At 42.2% G+C, this 16451-nt stretch overlaps 1 protein-coding gene across 1 annotated transcript; it reads left to right on the plus strand.

Moving 5' to 3' along the window:
- Positions 1-5747: 5747 nt before the first annotated feature.
- On the plus strand, positions 5748-16369 carry LOC126987333 (uncharacterized). The gene is made up of 2 exons (XM_050844303.1): positions 5748-5879; positions 13326-16369. The coding sequence occupies exon 2, from the start codon at positions 13857-13859 to the stop codon at positions 15066-15068; it is 1212 nt and encodes a 403-aa protein (XP_050700260.1). The 5' UTR covers positions 5748-5879; positions 13326-13856; the 3' UTR covers positions 15069-16369.
- Positions 16370-16451: the final 82 nt, after the last annotated feature.

Here is a 16451-nt window from a genome sequence, read left to right on the forward strand (position 1 = left end):
TACCGTTTGGATCTTAGTGACGCTCGGCGCTCGCCCGCCTCCATGTGGGATGGGCCCTGTGTGTAGACGCTGAGTCACTGCCCCGCTGACCGTCTCCCCTAGTTCCCACCATTTTGTCCTGCTTTCCGTTTCCATCACAGCTCCCGTTTCCATTATTTTATTATTTTATTTATTTATTGGAGTTACTGGATAATTCTTCATGTCCGATTCTTTTTCTTTTTTAGGTTGCTAATAAATATTTTTATTGTTATTAGACTATGATCAAGTACACCCATAATAACTATACATGCTATTTTTTTATAAAAAAAAAAAATATTCACTTCATTCAGAGAGAGAGAGAGATTTACATAGAAAATCAGACCACACAGACCCCATGGTCCAGACTAGGTGGTCTGTCCTTAAACCTAAGTGATTTGACATTAATCAGAAGGCTCCTAAACGTTGCATTTCTACTCTAGTTGATATTAAGTTGAAGGAGAGAGAGAGAGTTTTCTTTACAGGAAATTTATTTGGGAATTTCATCAGAAGTCATTAAGAAAAAAAACAAAAAAAACTTCGGGTACCGGTACCGGTACTAACGGTACCTGAGTTTTCTGTACCGGTACTCAAATTAACGGTACTTGCCCATCCCTACCTTACATACTCTGACCATGTATTCTGATACTCATTCTCTGTAGTAGTATTAGTAGTAGTAGTCGGTCGGGAGTTTTGCCTTTGTAACGGCACTCCCTGATGTGTCTACTGTCTGGGTCTATTGTTTTCCTTTTTCTTTCATTCTTTTTTCTCTTATTGTCCAAAACTTGTGTACTGTTGTTTTCGTTTGTTCGGTGTGTTCATTTTCAAATAAAAATGTTCCAATGGTGTCGTCCTCTTCTTCCTCGTAAGGCTGTTGCAGCCTCACGCACTTTACTCTCTCCTCTGCACAGGCCGGGCACCAGAGCAGGAAGTGTCGCAGGTCTTCGTGTTCAGCTTCCCACATGTCACACTTGGTTTCCTCTTGCCGGTGTCTGTTTCTGTCTTTTAGTTGCATGTTGTTTGTCCTGCATCTGAATAGCACTTCTGAGGCTTGGTTGTTGGTGTATACCTCCTCTTGTCCTCCCAACTCCTGTCTCCATTTTCTATATATCTTAAGGCTTGCTTTCTCATTCATTTGCCTCTTCCACTCTCTTGTATCCACCTCTCTCATTCTGTGCTTTATACTCTCCTTTGTCTCATTCCTCACACTCACACTCAGTCCCTCTGTTGCTCTCAGTTCATTCAACAAATCTTTCACCCACCTACTTTGTCTCTTCTCTATCATCTCCTCTCCCACCCTTCTCACCAAATCGTTTCCTTCCACAAGAACATACCTAAGGTACTTCCACTGTCCCTCCCTTATCCTGTTTTCAACACTGGAGCTTCCTATCTCACCCCTGAGTGCTGCTTCCTGTGCATACATTGGTGCCCTCAAAATCTTCCTGTACACCCCATTCTCTATCCTCTGCAACTTTTTTATGTCTGTCTTTGTGATGTTTATTATATTTACCCGTACAGGATGGATGGCAGCGCAACATTTTTCCAATATGTCTTTCCTATTAACATTCTTGAACAGCTCTTTTCAATTCCATTGTATGTCATATTTGCTAGCCTTCTCGCTTTCCTGAACATTTCTTCCTTTTGCATTTGAAAACAGTTCCTCTTGTCATTGACTATTATTCCTAAATATTTAATTCTATCCCCAACACTAATGCCCCCTATATTTTCTGGTTTGTTTTCCATATTAAAAATGATAATATTGCTTTTCTGCTTATTTACTTCCAGTCCATATTCTTTAGCCATAGTCTCTATCTTCTCTATCACTTGTACTGCTTCCCCTACACTATTTGCCAAAAGCATGTCATCATCTGCAAAGAAGAGTGAGGTAATCCTGAATGCCTCATCTTTGTACCCACATTCTAGCTCCTCTAGCTCCTGAATTATTTTAAAAGTAATCATCTTAAACAGTGTAGTTGAGGCAGTACATCCCTGTCTAATCCCACTGGTCACTTCTATTTCTATCTCCTCCTCTTCTTTATCTATCTCTATCTTAGTTCTATCTTCTACATAAACTCCTGCTATGAAGTTAATTATATCTGGGTTTACCTTGCTATCCTTTAAAACTTCTATTAACTTATCTCTTCTTACACTATCACAGGCCTTTGCAAAATCTATCGAGATTACTATCAATGGTTTCCTCATCTTATATGCTCCTTCTACACAATATCTTAGAATAAATAGGTTGTTTTCTATCCGGCTTCCCTCTGTGAATCCTGCCTGTGTATCCTTACCTATACCATTTATCCTAATGTGGTCTTCCAAGCTAGTTCTAATCACAGCCATCATTAGCTTGTACCTTACATTCGTCAGAGCTATTGGCCTTAGTTCTTTAACCTTTGGTCTACACTTCTTTGGTAACATGACTGTCCTAGAGTCCCTCCATCCCTCTGGTATCCTCCCTGTCTCTAATACTGCCCCAAGGTCTTCAACCAACACCTTCCGTAATACTTTACTTTTGGCAAATTCTTTGTACATTTCTGGCTTTATTTTGTCTGTTCCAACTGCTTCTTTATTCTTCATTCTATTGATACATTTAATTACTCTATCCCTCAATGTTTTCATGTCTTGGGGTCTTGGTCTTGGTCCTGGGTGTCGGTATTACACCAAGGCCATCTAGCGAGCCGACGCCAGCTGCTCACAGAGTTTCGTTCAGCTTTCCTGTCTTTCTTTTATATGTAGTCTTTGTTTGAACATCGCACGTACGGAGCAGCACTTGCGACCACAATGGAGGAATTAGGACCAAATGGTGAGATACGACCGGTTGAACATACGGCGCCAGGAAACCATGTACCGAATGACAAAGGAAAATGGCGATTCTCCTGCTTGCAACGTGATGAAAGCACGTCCTCACACCAAAGAAATGCTGCCAAGTCATACTCACTGAACGATCTGTCTCGTAACATGGACGTTATCACGCATCACCGAATAAAAAAAAACTTCTGTATATAGTGTTTTTGTGAAGTACAAAGGCTAATGTATACTCACCCCCCAAAAAAATTCCTACATGTCGTCACACCTGGGTCAAAATGGCCACTTCCAAAACTTTATTTAACAACAAAAATAACGTTACTGGAAACGCTGTGCCGAATGGCACACGGGGCACTCATACCAGAGAAGTGAGAAGGAGCAGAGGACTGTGATACCCTCTCCTCAACAGGGCACCCGACGCACTAATACATGCCCGTGAATGAGTTGAAAAATTCGGCCAAGGTTAACCACAGTGAGCGCGAGTTTCAAAAACACCTTAATTTTTGTGCCAAACGGCAAACGGTTTCCATTCTAGGGTTCAGCAGTATAGGATATACATTGTCAGGTCCGGGGCTTGTATTTGTTTTAAGGGACTGGAGAGCTTTAAGGACTTCATCGGTAGTTATTACAAAGTTAGGCAATGCCTGCTCAAGAGGAGGAAGAATCTTCCTCCAAGAGAGCGACCCGCTGAGCGCCACTCCATGTATTATTCCTCCAAGGATAAAACTAAGCGTAAGGAAAAGAAAATACAAGAAATAAAAGACCATAAATAAAATGCATAAAAAGACAACAACTTAGGGCATAAAAAGTCTCCAATTAGAAAGAAAAGAAGAAAAAATAGGGAAAATAGGCAAATCGGAAAATAGGAAAACCTGATTGATTGATTGATTGATAGTTTATTGTTGCAGGTAAACAACAAGGGAGAAGGGAGGAACATGCCATCCCAACCCCCAGGCAGGACAGAGTGTGATTATACAACTATTTATACATGTGTAGGGAGCACCATGAAACTAAAAAGATACAATGGTAGGAAGGAAAGCACAACAAGGGAGGGGGCGGTACCTCCCCCTGGACAATAAGACAATAAAATGTGGGGACGGAGAACATTGCCCAAGCACTAGATGGGAATGAATACAGAGATAGAGTAAATACTAGTCCTTAAAGTAAAATACTGCAGAGATCACAGCCTTGTATAGCACGGCAGTAGTTCAGGCTGCCACACACGGCATCACCACCTTGGTGCAAACTGAGGGTGTTCTTTGAGGATAGCAGGGAGGACATCATGGTTCAGGAGCCAACAAATTGTCTGGGGCAGGTCAAGGCAGTCCCGTGGCTTAAACTTAGCAATGAGAGGGCATTCCATGACATAGTGATGCAATGTGTGGCCCCTCGGCCTGGCACAGAGCGTGCAGCAGACACCAGGGGAGTTACTAACCTCCCAGTAGTACCTATAGCCTAGCCTAAGGCGCATGGCTACCACATCCTGAGGGGCACTGTGTCGCCCATAGGGGTAAACACAGCGCTGGGAGACACTAACATAGTGGAGGCTGCCGGCGCTGCCATTGTCACAGCAGTGTCTGAGTTGGGTAGCAATGCTATCACGTGAATAATGCCTAAGTCTATTCTTAACATAGCTAAGCGTATAGTCAGTGCCAGGGTCCACTGTGTCATCCTGAAGGGCTCGTCGAGCAAGGCAGTCTGCCTTCTCATTGAGCTGGATGCCCACATGAGAGGGCACCCAGGTGAAGTGGACCGTGGCACCTGCGGCCTCAAGGGCACGGACGGCAGTCAGGCACTTAGCTACAAGATCACAGTCGGCAGGGGAGGAGGACACAAGTTCATGCAATGCAGCCTGGCTATCGACAAACAAGTAGACATTTTCGTGCAAAGCTGCTACAGTGTGGAGAGCCTCAAGGATGGCATACAGCTCAGCCCGGGTCGAGGACAGGTACCCCGGCAGCCGCCTGGTAACCTCAATGTCAGTGTACTGGGTGGGGGAAGCGTAATCCCGGATAAACACGCCACAGCCCGACCTGCTGCCATCTACGGAGCCATCACAGTACACATGGACAGCCCGAACACGGGGGTACTTGGACAGTTTGACCATGAAGTGATCCTGGAGGACATGGGGAAGCCAATCACGTTTAGGGAAAGGTAGTTGTTCAACGTCTACACTGACACGATAGGGAGGCCAGGCAGGTTGGGCCGGGGAGTAAACTAGGCCTAAGCACGCTTCTAACACACCAGTCTCTGCTAACATGAGATAAATTTTCCTAAGGTAGGAGGTAACAGGAGCCCTGGAGTCACGGTGCAGAGTTACCAGTGCCTGGTGAAGGGGCACTGCACCAGCACGAAGCAGGCGGCTGACGGTGCGACAAGTAATTTCCCAGATTCTGTCCAAACACGAGGCAGATTCAGTTCTGCCCTCATGACCTCAAGTTTTGCAGTTCTGGGGCACCCCAGAATGAGGCGCATGGCCTCATTTTGAATAAGTTCCAAGGGGTGAAGCTGTGCCGCACTAAACTGTACCAAAACAGGGGCAGCATAATCAATGAGGGACCTGACGACAGAAAGGTAAAACATCCTGAGGACAGGGATGCCGACTCCAAGGCCCCTGTTAGCCAAAACCTTAAGAGGAGCTAACCGAGGAAGGCAGATGTCCTGAACATGAGTGACGCTCTGCACAGATTTCTGGAAGCTGACAGGGGCGCCTAAGTACTTGTATGTAGGAACTCTAGCTAAAGGAGTGCCATTAACGCTGGGCAGATGAGAAACTCTCCTCCCACTGGCTAGGAAACAGGGAAATAAAATAAAGAAATGGGAAAATAGGTCAATCGGAAAGGATAAAATCGGAAAGTCTGAATATAGGGAGACAGAAAAGTGAAACAATCAAGAAGGAGCCAAGAAGCTATAAAGGAAGGAGAAGAAGAAGAGGAGGAAGCCAACAAGTCCCCTGTGACATCAAGATCAAGGTCGAGGTCCGCCGCGTGCCCTGAAGTGCCCTGGCAGTGTTTCTCGTGGAGGAGGAGGAGCCCCTCGGCGTGCAGGCCCCCAGGGTGAGTGTGCGGGTGGTGGAGGGCCAGGGTGTGGACGGGCTACACTTGGGACAGGAAGGAGGGGAGGGCCAGGATGTGGACGGGCTACACTTGGGACAGGAAGGAGGGGAGGGCCAGGGTGTGGACGGGCTACACTTGGGACAGGAAGGAGGGGAGGGCCAGGGTGTGGATGGGCTACACTTGGGACAGGAAGGAGGGGAGGGCCAGGGTGTGGACGGGCTACACTTGGGACAGGAAGGAGGGGAGGGCCAGGGTGTGGACAGGCTACACTTGGGACAGGAAGGAGGGGAGGGCCAGGGTGTGGACTGGCTACACGGGGGACAGGAAGGAGGGGAGGGCCAGGGTGTGGACGGGCTACACTTGGGACAGGAAGGCGGGGAGGGCCAGGGTGTGGACGGGCAACACTTGGGACAGGAAGGAGGGGAGGGCCAGGGTGTGGACGGGCTACACTTGGGACAGGAAGGAGGGGAGGGCCAGGGTGTGGACGGGCTGTACTTTGGACAGGAAGGAGGGGAGGGCCAGGGTGTGGACGGGCTGTAATTGAGACAGGAAGGAGGGGAGGGCCAGGGTGTGGACGGGCTACACTTGGGGGTATTATTCTAGTGTTTGCCCATACTCACCCCTCGCAACCAAAATTGGCTAGGGGGCCATTGAGACTTCGGGGAATGCGGTGGTAAACATGAAATGCGTTGCAAATGCATAGTTTTTGAGTTATGAGGGGTTGAAAAATACCCTAGATGTAGGGAAATTCCTTACAATTACTAAGATGTAGGGAAATTTCATACATTCCGGGTTTTTTTTACAACTTACGGAAACCACGCAAGGTAATTATTGAAAATCACTCCGCACCTCGAAAATACGATATTACGCCTCCATATTGTAGTTAAGGGCATATTATACATACAGACGATGTGTTTACATGGCGACGCCATTGCAATATGAGCAGCGTTGCCAACGATCCGGTTAGCAATGATACGCTATGTGAGACCAGGTCCACCATGCGTTGTTATTATTATTTTTTTGGTGTGAACACGCACCTTTACCTAATACTATTTCCGATAATACGCTTGGTTAACGATGGTACGCTTTGTTAGCCATTAGCCCACGCATGTGAGACCAGGTCCACCACGCATGGTTATTTTTTTTTTAGAACACGCACCTTTAAGAGGGGGTGGACCAGGGTGGGGCGCAGCCCCCTTGTGCAGGGGGTCGAGGGCTGAAGCCCCTCGTTAATAATTAGTTAGCCCGCAGTCTCCTGAGCGGCCCAAACAGACAAAATACTAGCTTGGAGGTTTTGTATTTTTTTGCCCAGGGCTTTATTTTGCTCTCCAGCAGCTTAAGAATGATTTAACTTGCTGTTAAATAATTGTTAGTAGCTATTTTGATTTCTGGTCTTAAGATAAGTGATTTACAGACGCCCTCTCGCTGGAGAGGGCGTCTGTAAATCACTTATCTTAAGACCAGAAGTCAAATAGCTATAGGTTCTTAAGCTAACAATTATTTAACAGCAAGTTAAATCATTCTTAAGCTGCTGGAGCAAAATAAAGCCCTGGGCAAAAAATACAAACTCCAAGCTAATATTTTGTCTGTTTGGGCAGACTCAGCTCATCTTTATCGCCCTCAGTGGTCACACACACCACACACAGATGCAAACCTTAAAACCTTACCACCAAAGGGTAAATACATTTTTTTTCTATCAGCAGGTACCACTTTTGGACATTTGGCTCCAAACGACAGCCAGTATTATTTTTTCCCGAAATAGAAAAGAGGAACCGAGTTAAGTCCAAACTACTTGTCTTCGAGTCGCCGCTGGATAGCCAATATGGTCCCTTGACGCACTGTACTCCTGAAAAAAAAATCTCCTACAACTCATGCAGGATAGCATTATTTATGGTACCTTTCCTCAACTATTTCTTCATTTTGCCAACAAAAATCACCATTATCTGTGAAAAATAAATAAAAGAGGAAACAGAATATTCAAAAATAAATTAACTAACTCTTCAACTCCAATAATAGGGAAGTAAAAACTGAACTGAAAAAAAAAAAAACTAATGAACAATAATAATGATAATAATAATAATAATAATAATAGTAATAATAATAATAATGATGATGATGATGATGATGATGAATACAGTATTAACTGCATGAAACATTGCAAGAAGTTAAGGGGATTCAAACAGAAACTGAAAATAACAAATCCAGTAATCTTTTCCTTGGAGAATCTTTTGTAATGCATGAGATGAAATTCCTTCCATTACTTTCCCAGTAAAAAAGAACCGTATACAAATACTTAAGCCATACTCTGACATGGCTATTGTGATCAATCACCGATTTAAGATCTAGCTCTCTATGTCTGACAAAACACCATCTTGTGATGAATGTGCTGAATCATTTGACTGGGATTTCAACCTTTGTGCTCTACCTCCACAACGATCGCTGGAACAACGGAGATATTTCATAATTGTTTGACCAATCTCCTTCTCATCTGTAGAAAATTGTGGCTTCATGAGCAGCACTCCTGTCAAAAAATAATGTGATGTTAATATATTAACTATACATTATTAATTCTGTAAAATCTAATGGCCACTGAAAGGCTGCTGTTCCCCTACTCTAGACCTTCTCATCACCTCCTCATTAGTCACCCTGTCATCCCAGTCAGGTGTTACTTAAATAGGGAAGGTTACAGTGGCGTAGCTACGGGTGGGTGGGAAGCCAATAACCCCCAGGTGCCTAACCACTGGCCAGTGGGCACAGCTGCCATACGGCAAGGGAACGGTGTTCCACCATGTAGGACTGAGGAAGCATGCAGGAACATTATGAATAATTTCTACTCATGACTTACTCTCGAACTCAAGTACAATAAATATTTTTCCTCTGCTTGAAAGAAAGTATAAGATTTATCAAACTATCTCTCTGATGCCTCACTCCATTCAGGAACGTCTAACAAAGAGGTGGCCACAGCAGAAGAGCTTCCAATTTTTCTTTATTCACCTGGAGGATAGTTTCTTTGAATTGTTTATGGGAAGAAAACAATATATTCAATGTTTATGATAACCAACATAGCAGTCTTCTAATACCAACATCAAGTATTATTTAGCATTTCTTAAGTTGGACTGTTCTAATTACATGATTCATATATACTTGAAATTGTACTCACCACACACCAGTTGACAAAGCTTTGTTGACTTGAATCCTATCTTGGTGAAATTCTCCTTTGTTTTCCAACACTTCTTGCCCTCCCAATTGAATTTCTGTTGCAGTCGATTTGACATGACAGTATCCAAAATTGACTTTACTGCAACTCTCAATGTAGTTCCTCCCAAAACCTTCAGCCGTTGTACCTAAAACATATAACTTAGATAATAATATGTTCTTTGTTATTTTTTATCATGCATTTGAAGTATTTTCCCAACATACAGTTCGCTTGATTTAACTACGACTAGAGTGTGATCAACTAGTTTTGCAAACTCAAACTAAAAGAACCTGACTGCGTCTTTCACACACAGTTAGGCTAAAATATGTAAAACATTATTCCAGTTTATTTTGTTATCATTCATTGTTACACAACCTTTGGTAATCATTACCAAGGGGCCTCTAGATGCATAAACACAATCAAAAAATAAATAAAAGGGATCACTTAAGTAAACTTAAAACAAGGGACAAGAAAGGAAAAAAAGGAAAACTTGAAATGGTTTCTTAATTTAATAACAAAAGAAATTATATTAATACAACAAAACTGAAAGTGAAATATTTACAAGTTCCAAAAGATAAGTCCAGTTACTACTTTAACCCCCATGGCGTCGGAACATTTCCCACCCGTGACCCCCCCCAGCGTCGGCACTTTTCAAAATTTTTTTTTCTCCCATTATGTCAGAAATGCTGAAAAAACATAGGTTTAAGTCATGAAAAGTGTCAAAAATGACATCTGAGTCACGGTGTGTGTCGTAAATTGTCGCGTCGTATATGTACGACGCCGACGCTGGGAAGGTGACTCAGCCTGTGTAGTACATGTACGACGCCGACGCTGTGAGGGTTAAGATAAAATAAGCACAACAGTAAAGTACAGTAAATAAATAAAATCACAAATATGAAGACACAAATAAATCCTACAACATAACACCTAACCCGCAGACACACACACACACTAAGTTACCGGGGAAATTCACATTATGTTGTACTTACGCAAGACTAGAGAGCGGTGGGGAAGGAGGGACCAAGGCACCTGGAATGCTGAAGTGAAGTGAAGGCAAGAAGGACTTTTATACAATGCAAAAGAGGGAGGGAAAGAAACACAAAGGGGTGGAACAAAACCTTATTTTACACATAATTTAGGGCAGGGATTGGTCACAATTAGTGGGCGGAGAAGTGAGTGGACACGATGACAGGGTATGGGCAGTGTATGGAGGTCATTGTAGGTCACACCCAAACATGGATAGTTTTCTGTGAGTGGCTCAGGAGAAGGGTATGGGAGGAGTTAAGGAAAAAAGCAAAACAAACAAACATATTTCTATGAACGGGTGAGGGAGGGAGACTGGGATGGGCGGAGCAGCTGCAGGACACGTGTTGTTGACATGATGCCGTAGGGCTAAAGGGCACAACAAGACACAAGTTGAGACATAAATAGACGGAAACAAGATACTGGACACACAATGATATAGTTGTAGGACATACATACACACAGACAGACACAAGTAAATATCATAAAAATAGCATGGATCGCTACACGTAACATCATTCAAATAAAGTGTTAATAAAATTATTAATTTTACTTACCATAAGCTCTTTAAATTCTTGATCAGATGTCAGTCTTCCTTCAAGAGCATCAAATCCTGAAGTGTTTCAATTGGTAGTACATCATCAACAGCAGTAAAGTCATATTCCTGTGATGATGATGATACCGACTGCATTGTCAACAGCTGGTGTAGCATATCCTTCTGCGTTGCCATTAGTTGTTGAAGCAGTTTAGTTTGATCTTCCGTGCGTGTCTCACATCTTGCTAAAGCAAGTAGAATAGTCTTCAATTCTGAAAGAAAAGTTGCCATATAAATTTCAGATTCAGATTTCTAAGTCACTAGAACAAGCAGAATAGTATGTAGAATAGTATGTAATGAAATATCACACAGTGATTTTGTTGTTAGTCAGCCTTTAACTCCAGACCATACCTTACCATGGTGGCTTAGTCCACATTGGTAAGCCCATGTATCTTGTGTAAAGTGCATGTTAAGGTTACTGTAGCGTTAGAATGGCTATAGATATAAGTGTAATCTGTAACCAGTGTGACCTATGTCTATCAGGTGCCTTAGGATATACTTGTGTACATGCCAGACTGTAATGTTAACATTACTGTAGTGCTGGAATGGCCGTGTGTAGATTTGATTTGTGACCAGTGTGATAAATTCAACTATGTCCATCAGTTCCTGGAATAGATTTGCATGCAATCATTCTGGTCTACAGGTACTCTGATTAGAGTGTATAGGTTCAGTAAGTCTTTTAAACAATGATGTCATGTATGAAGCTTGAAAAAATTCCAGTTTCACTACTATTTCACGAGAATTTTTTTTCATGAGGTATACTAATTGAATATCTAAATTACTTATATGAAACATGATAAACAATGTATACAAATTAAGCTTTTATCAATATTGCAAAAAAGTTAAAAGATAAATGTAAGATATTACAGTTACACCCAAAATGTTTATGCAAACTTAGCAGCATCACTTACGGTCAGAATGCGTGTCTCTGTCAACCTTAGGGATGCAAAAAGCATTACTTCTTTGAAGAGATGGGAAACCAGAAACACGAGGGGGTTCTGGAATTGTGCTTGGGCTTGGCTGCATAGTTGATGTATCTCCAGATGAGTCAGAGCAGTCTGTGTCTTCATAAAGTGTTTTACGCTTCAATCTGTAATGATAAATCCTGAATAATAATTTCAACACCTTTGAATTAACATCCTATCAAAGGTGCAACTTCAAAGATTAACTAACTGCAATCCCCAACTTGTCTGTGATTGAATGTGTACCATAGGAAATCAGGGGACAGTATGAGCCTACATGAGGCCAAATAATACCTCAACAGGAAGAAAAATACTCACCCTAAAAGCCAAGTACTCACACTGGATAGGTAGGCCAACTTTCCCCAGGCATGACTTGGTCCTTGATAGCCTTTTGAGTTTTCTGGGAGTCTCTGTATGGAGGCCATCTACATTTTCTTTCATTTTTTGAAAGCCAAATGCTTGGAGCAACATCCACCTCTTGTGTTTCAACAAACACGACTACACAAAACTCTTTGGAAGTCATGCTGATTGATTGAATCACTGTGGCTGAAGGCTGTGAACAAGTGGAAAAGCAGCAAATGAATTTTGTGATAATTGTATCAGCAAATATTTTCTTTGGATTGCCATGTAAGAAGATATCTTCAAATCTTTTTTGCAGATGCTGCTTTAACTAAATTTCTAAATTTCCAGATGATAATGGGTAATGAAAACAATTTCCTTAACCTGATATACTTGATATATTATACTTATATTATTAGGCTCACATTTATTTGAAATAATATTTTGAATGCATCCAATTTCATTGTTAATCATTACTCCTTGATCAGCAGGTGTGACTTTAAAACAGTATTTTTCCAAGTATAATTCCTTGTACTGCTGGCATACCATTTCATCAACTAAAGGGCCTTGTGCGTGAATCTTTTTCAGGACAGGATAGATATGTTCTTCCACATCCATACTTATATTTCTTTCTGAAATCCTATTGATAACTTGAGATAAAGGGAAGTTGGGTTTCCTCAAGAGATTTTTTATGACTCCCAAAAGTTTTCAAATTCAAATGCCGAAAAACTATCAAGAGTACCATGTTTTGCGACATCATCAGGTAGATGCCACAAATTACGAACATTGTAAACAGCATATCTTTTCCCATATATCTGGATAAAGTGCTCAGTGAACTTGAGTAAATAGTCTTTTGCATACTCAACAGAATTTGGAATATCTTTTCTGGACAAGAGACTGACTGCACTGTACAGCAACATGAAATTGTTATATATGTTGATGTCAGTGGTATCTTTCAAAACCACAGGGCCTGTATATAGAAGAAAACTTCTTGACTCATTTGCTTTGAATCTATCAAGTTCATCTAGCGACCTTGGTTTACGGTTGAATTCCGCAGGCATGAATTTTGCTACATTGACCAGGTTTTTAGATATTAAGTTTTTCTTGTGAGAGCCTATCCTTACATTTAAGGGTCCTTTGAGCCAAAGATTGAGAAGTTTTCTCATAACACCCAAATACACTAAGTGCATAGGATCCAATACAAGATAAAGCCATGGATGGTGAGGTAAGGTGGGGTTGAGTGTACAGGAGCTGCCTTGTATAGGCCAACTGGCCTCTTGCAGACTCCTTGCGTTCTTATGTTCTTTTTTTTTTTCTTTTTTTTTTTTTAGCACATGACTTTGTGTCCCAATGTCCACCACTGGTGTTAGTGTTGAAGTGAGGCATCGAGACAGTTGCTGTGGTCAGTACTTGTTCCGTCCCTGCTGCCGCTGACTTCAGGACTCCTTGGTGCATCCCTCGCCTTGCCTGCTCAATTGGTCACTGAGTGTGGCTTTGAAGCAACCTCGCCGCCTTCTCCAGCATCTCTGAGGTTCCTCAAGGCCAGCCAACTCCTCACATCCAGAGTAGTGTTGCAGTGGAGGCTGCAAGGCGGGACAGCAGCTGGAGTGGCTGGGATCAGCAGGAGCAGACTGCTACTGGTGTGAGGTTCAGGAGTGATAAAAAACACCACCAACACAACCACCAACAACAACAACAACTGCTGGCCTCTTCATCCACAAAGGGGGAAGTTTGAATTTCAGAAGTGTGAGAAGATCTGAGAATGAGAGCAAGTTTACTGACCAAAGCCAAGAGTGTGAGAAAAGACATGAAGGGAAGGATGACCTCAACAAATACACCCACACACTCTGGTGTAAGACCTCATGAAAGTCGGGAGTGTGGCAAAAGGTTTAGTAATAGGAGTAACCCCAAACATCACACCCTTACACACACTGGTGCAAGAAACCATGAGTGTGAAGTTTGTGGGAAATGTTTCAGTCAGAGGGGTCACCTCAACACACACACCCTTACACACATCAGTGCAAGAAATCATGAGTGTGAAGTTTGTGGGAAATGTTTCAGTCAGAAGGGTACCCTCAAGAAACACACTCTTACACACAGTGGTGAAAGAAATCATGAGTGTGAAGTTTGTGGGAAATGTTTCAGTCAGAAGGGTACCCTCAAATTACACACTCTTACACACACTGGTGAAAGAAATCATGAGTGTGAAGTTTGTGGAAAATGTTTCAGTCGGAAGGGTACCCTCAAATTACACACTCTTACACACACTGGTGAAAGAAATTATAGGTGTGAAGTTTGTGGAAAATGTTTCAGTCACAAGGGTACCCTCAAATTACACACTCTTACACACACTGGTGAAAGAAATTATAGGTGTGAAGTTTGTGGAAAATGTTTCAGTCGGAAGGGTACCCTCAAGAAACACACCCTTACACACACTGGTGAAAGAAAGCATGAGTGTGAAGTTTGTGGAAAATGTTTCAGTCGGAACGGTATCCTCAAGAAACACACCCTTACACACACTGGTGAAAGAAAGCATGAGTGTGAAGTTTGTGGTAAATGTTTCAGTCAGAAGGGTGACCTCAAATTACACACTCTTACACACACTGGTGAAAGAAATCATGAGTGTGAAGTTTGTGGAAAATGTTTCAGTCGGAAGGGTACCCTCAAAGTACACACTCTTACACACGCTGGTGAAAGAAATCATGAGTGTGAAGTTTGTGGGAAATGTTTCAGTCGGAAGGATAACCTCAAATTACACACTCTTACACACACTGATGCAAGAAATCATCAGTGTGAAGTTTGTGGGAAATGTTTCATTAAGAAGAGTAACCTCAAATTACACACTCTTACACACAATGGTGAAAGAAATCATGAGTGTGAAGTTTGTGGGAAATGTTTCAGTCGGAAGGGTACCCTCAAATTACACACTCTTACACACACTGGTGAAAGAAAGCATGAGTGTGAAGTTTGTGGAAAATGTTTCAGTCAGAAGGGTAACCTCAAATTACACCTTGTTACACACACTGATGCAAGAAGTCATGAGTGTGAAGTTTGTGGGAAAAGGTTCAAACTGAAGAGTATATTGGACATGCACCTCTTCAGACACTCTGGTCATAAAGGGTTCAAGTGCGATGTTTGTGGGAAACGTTTCATGACTAAGGGTGAGATTGTCAGGCACATGAAGGTCCACTTCTCCTGAGGTGCTGTGCTGATTCAGTTCTGCTGTGTGTGTGAGTGCAAGTGTTTGTTGTGGTGGTGTTACAGGGCTGTGTGTAGCACAGAGAACAGAAAATATTCATCTGTTGGAACAAATGGTGACTGTGACGGCATGATCTGTTATTCACTTTCCACCCCAGGCTTCATGTGGTTGGTGGGTCCTGTGAAAGGTCTGATCTTTTTGGTGACTGTGCTGGGCTGGCTGTTGTGGCCTGGGCTTATTGGTCAAGTGTGTGTGTGTTAATAGTAATAATATAGTGTATTTGGTCTTACCAGCCGCTAAGCTAAAAATGTACACATTATAAACACATTGTAAAGAACAGTAGGTAGGGGTTCAGGGATCTAACACATCAGTGGGAGGTTGGAATGATAGTGGTGGGAGGGTTGAGTGCAGTGTGGTGGTGCCGGGGAGGGGGAGGACATCCTCTTCCAGATGGTGGCAAGGTGTTAGTCCCAAGGTGTGACATTCATGTAGGTGTGAAAGAGGGGTGACGATATGATTGAGCACATGCTACTTGAGTGATGTATGTATATAAGAGAGAAAAGGGGATTATGGTAACAGTTGTGACTGAATGGAATAGGATGTTGGAGAGGGATGTAAAAAGGTTAAATGCATGCAATATTATTTCAGCTGAGGTCATTTTCAAAGCAGACAATTGTTGTCATTCAGTAGATCATGTCATTCTTAATCATCAGAAATCATTTTCAAGACTCAATTCTGACCTGTCACATTGCGTAGATCTTGTCATTCTTAGTCAGTTGAGGTCATCTTGAAGCCAACAATTCTTGTTTCATAGTTCAATTCTTGTCATTTTCCCTCTTTTTGTTCCTCAGATATATTTTTCAAATTAATATCATATTTATTTCCATTTATTTCATTTTGGGAGCAGGCATTAAGGCCAGGTTATGTTAGGTTACCTTATATTTAGTTTAATTAGGTCAGATGAGGTTAGGTTACATTTAATTTGATTAGGGTAGTTAGTTTTAATTGTGTTCAATGAATGTGTAATATGCTTCAGTTATATAATGTGTACTCGCCATTGCCAATGGAGCTTGGGAATAATAACACATGACTTAGTCATTCACTTTTTTTTATTGGATTAACCTGCAGTTTGAGTATTACAGCTTGATGTAGCACGTAACAGCTGATACAGCACAACAAATAAGTAATTACTGAGAAATCATCTATACAGGAAGGTAGTTGGTGTGGAAGAGAAATGGCTACTAACTCTGCCCTGTGC

This window comes from Eriocheir sinensis, chromosome 64 (genome assembly GCF_024679095.1).
Source record: "Eriocheir sinensis breed Jianghai 21 chromosome 64, ASM2467909v1, whole genome shotgun sequence".
Lineage (NCBI taxonomy): Eukaryota > Metazoa > Arthropoda > Malacostraca > Decapoda > Varunidae > Eriocheir > Eriocheir sinensis.

What these genes read in the sequence shown, in the direction of transcription:
- LOC126987333 (XM_050844303.1), top strand. Translation starts at nt 13,857, where the DNA reads ATGAAAGTCGGGAGTGTGGCAAAAGGTTTAGTAATAGGAGTAACCCCA.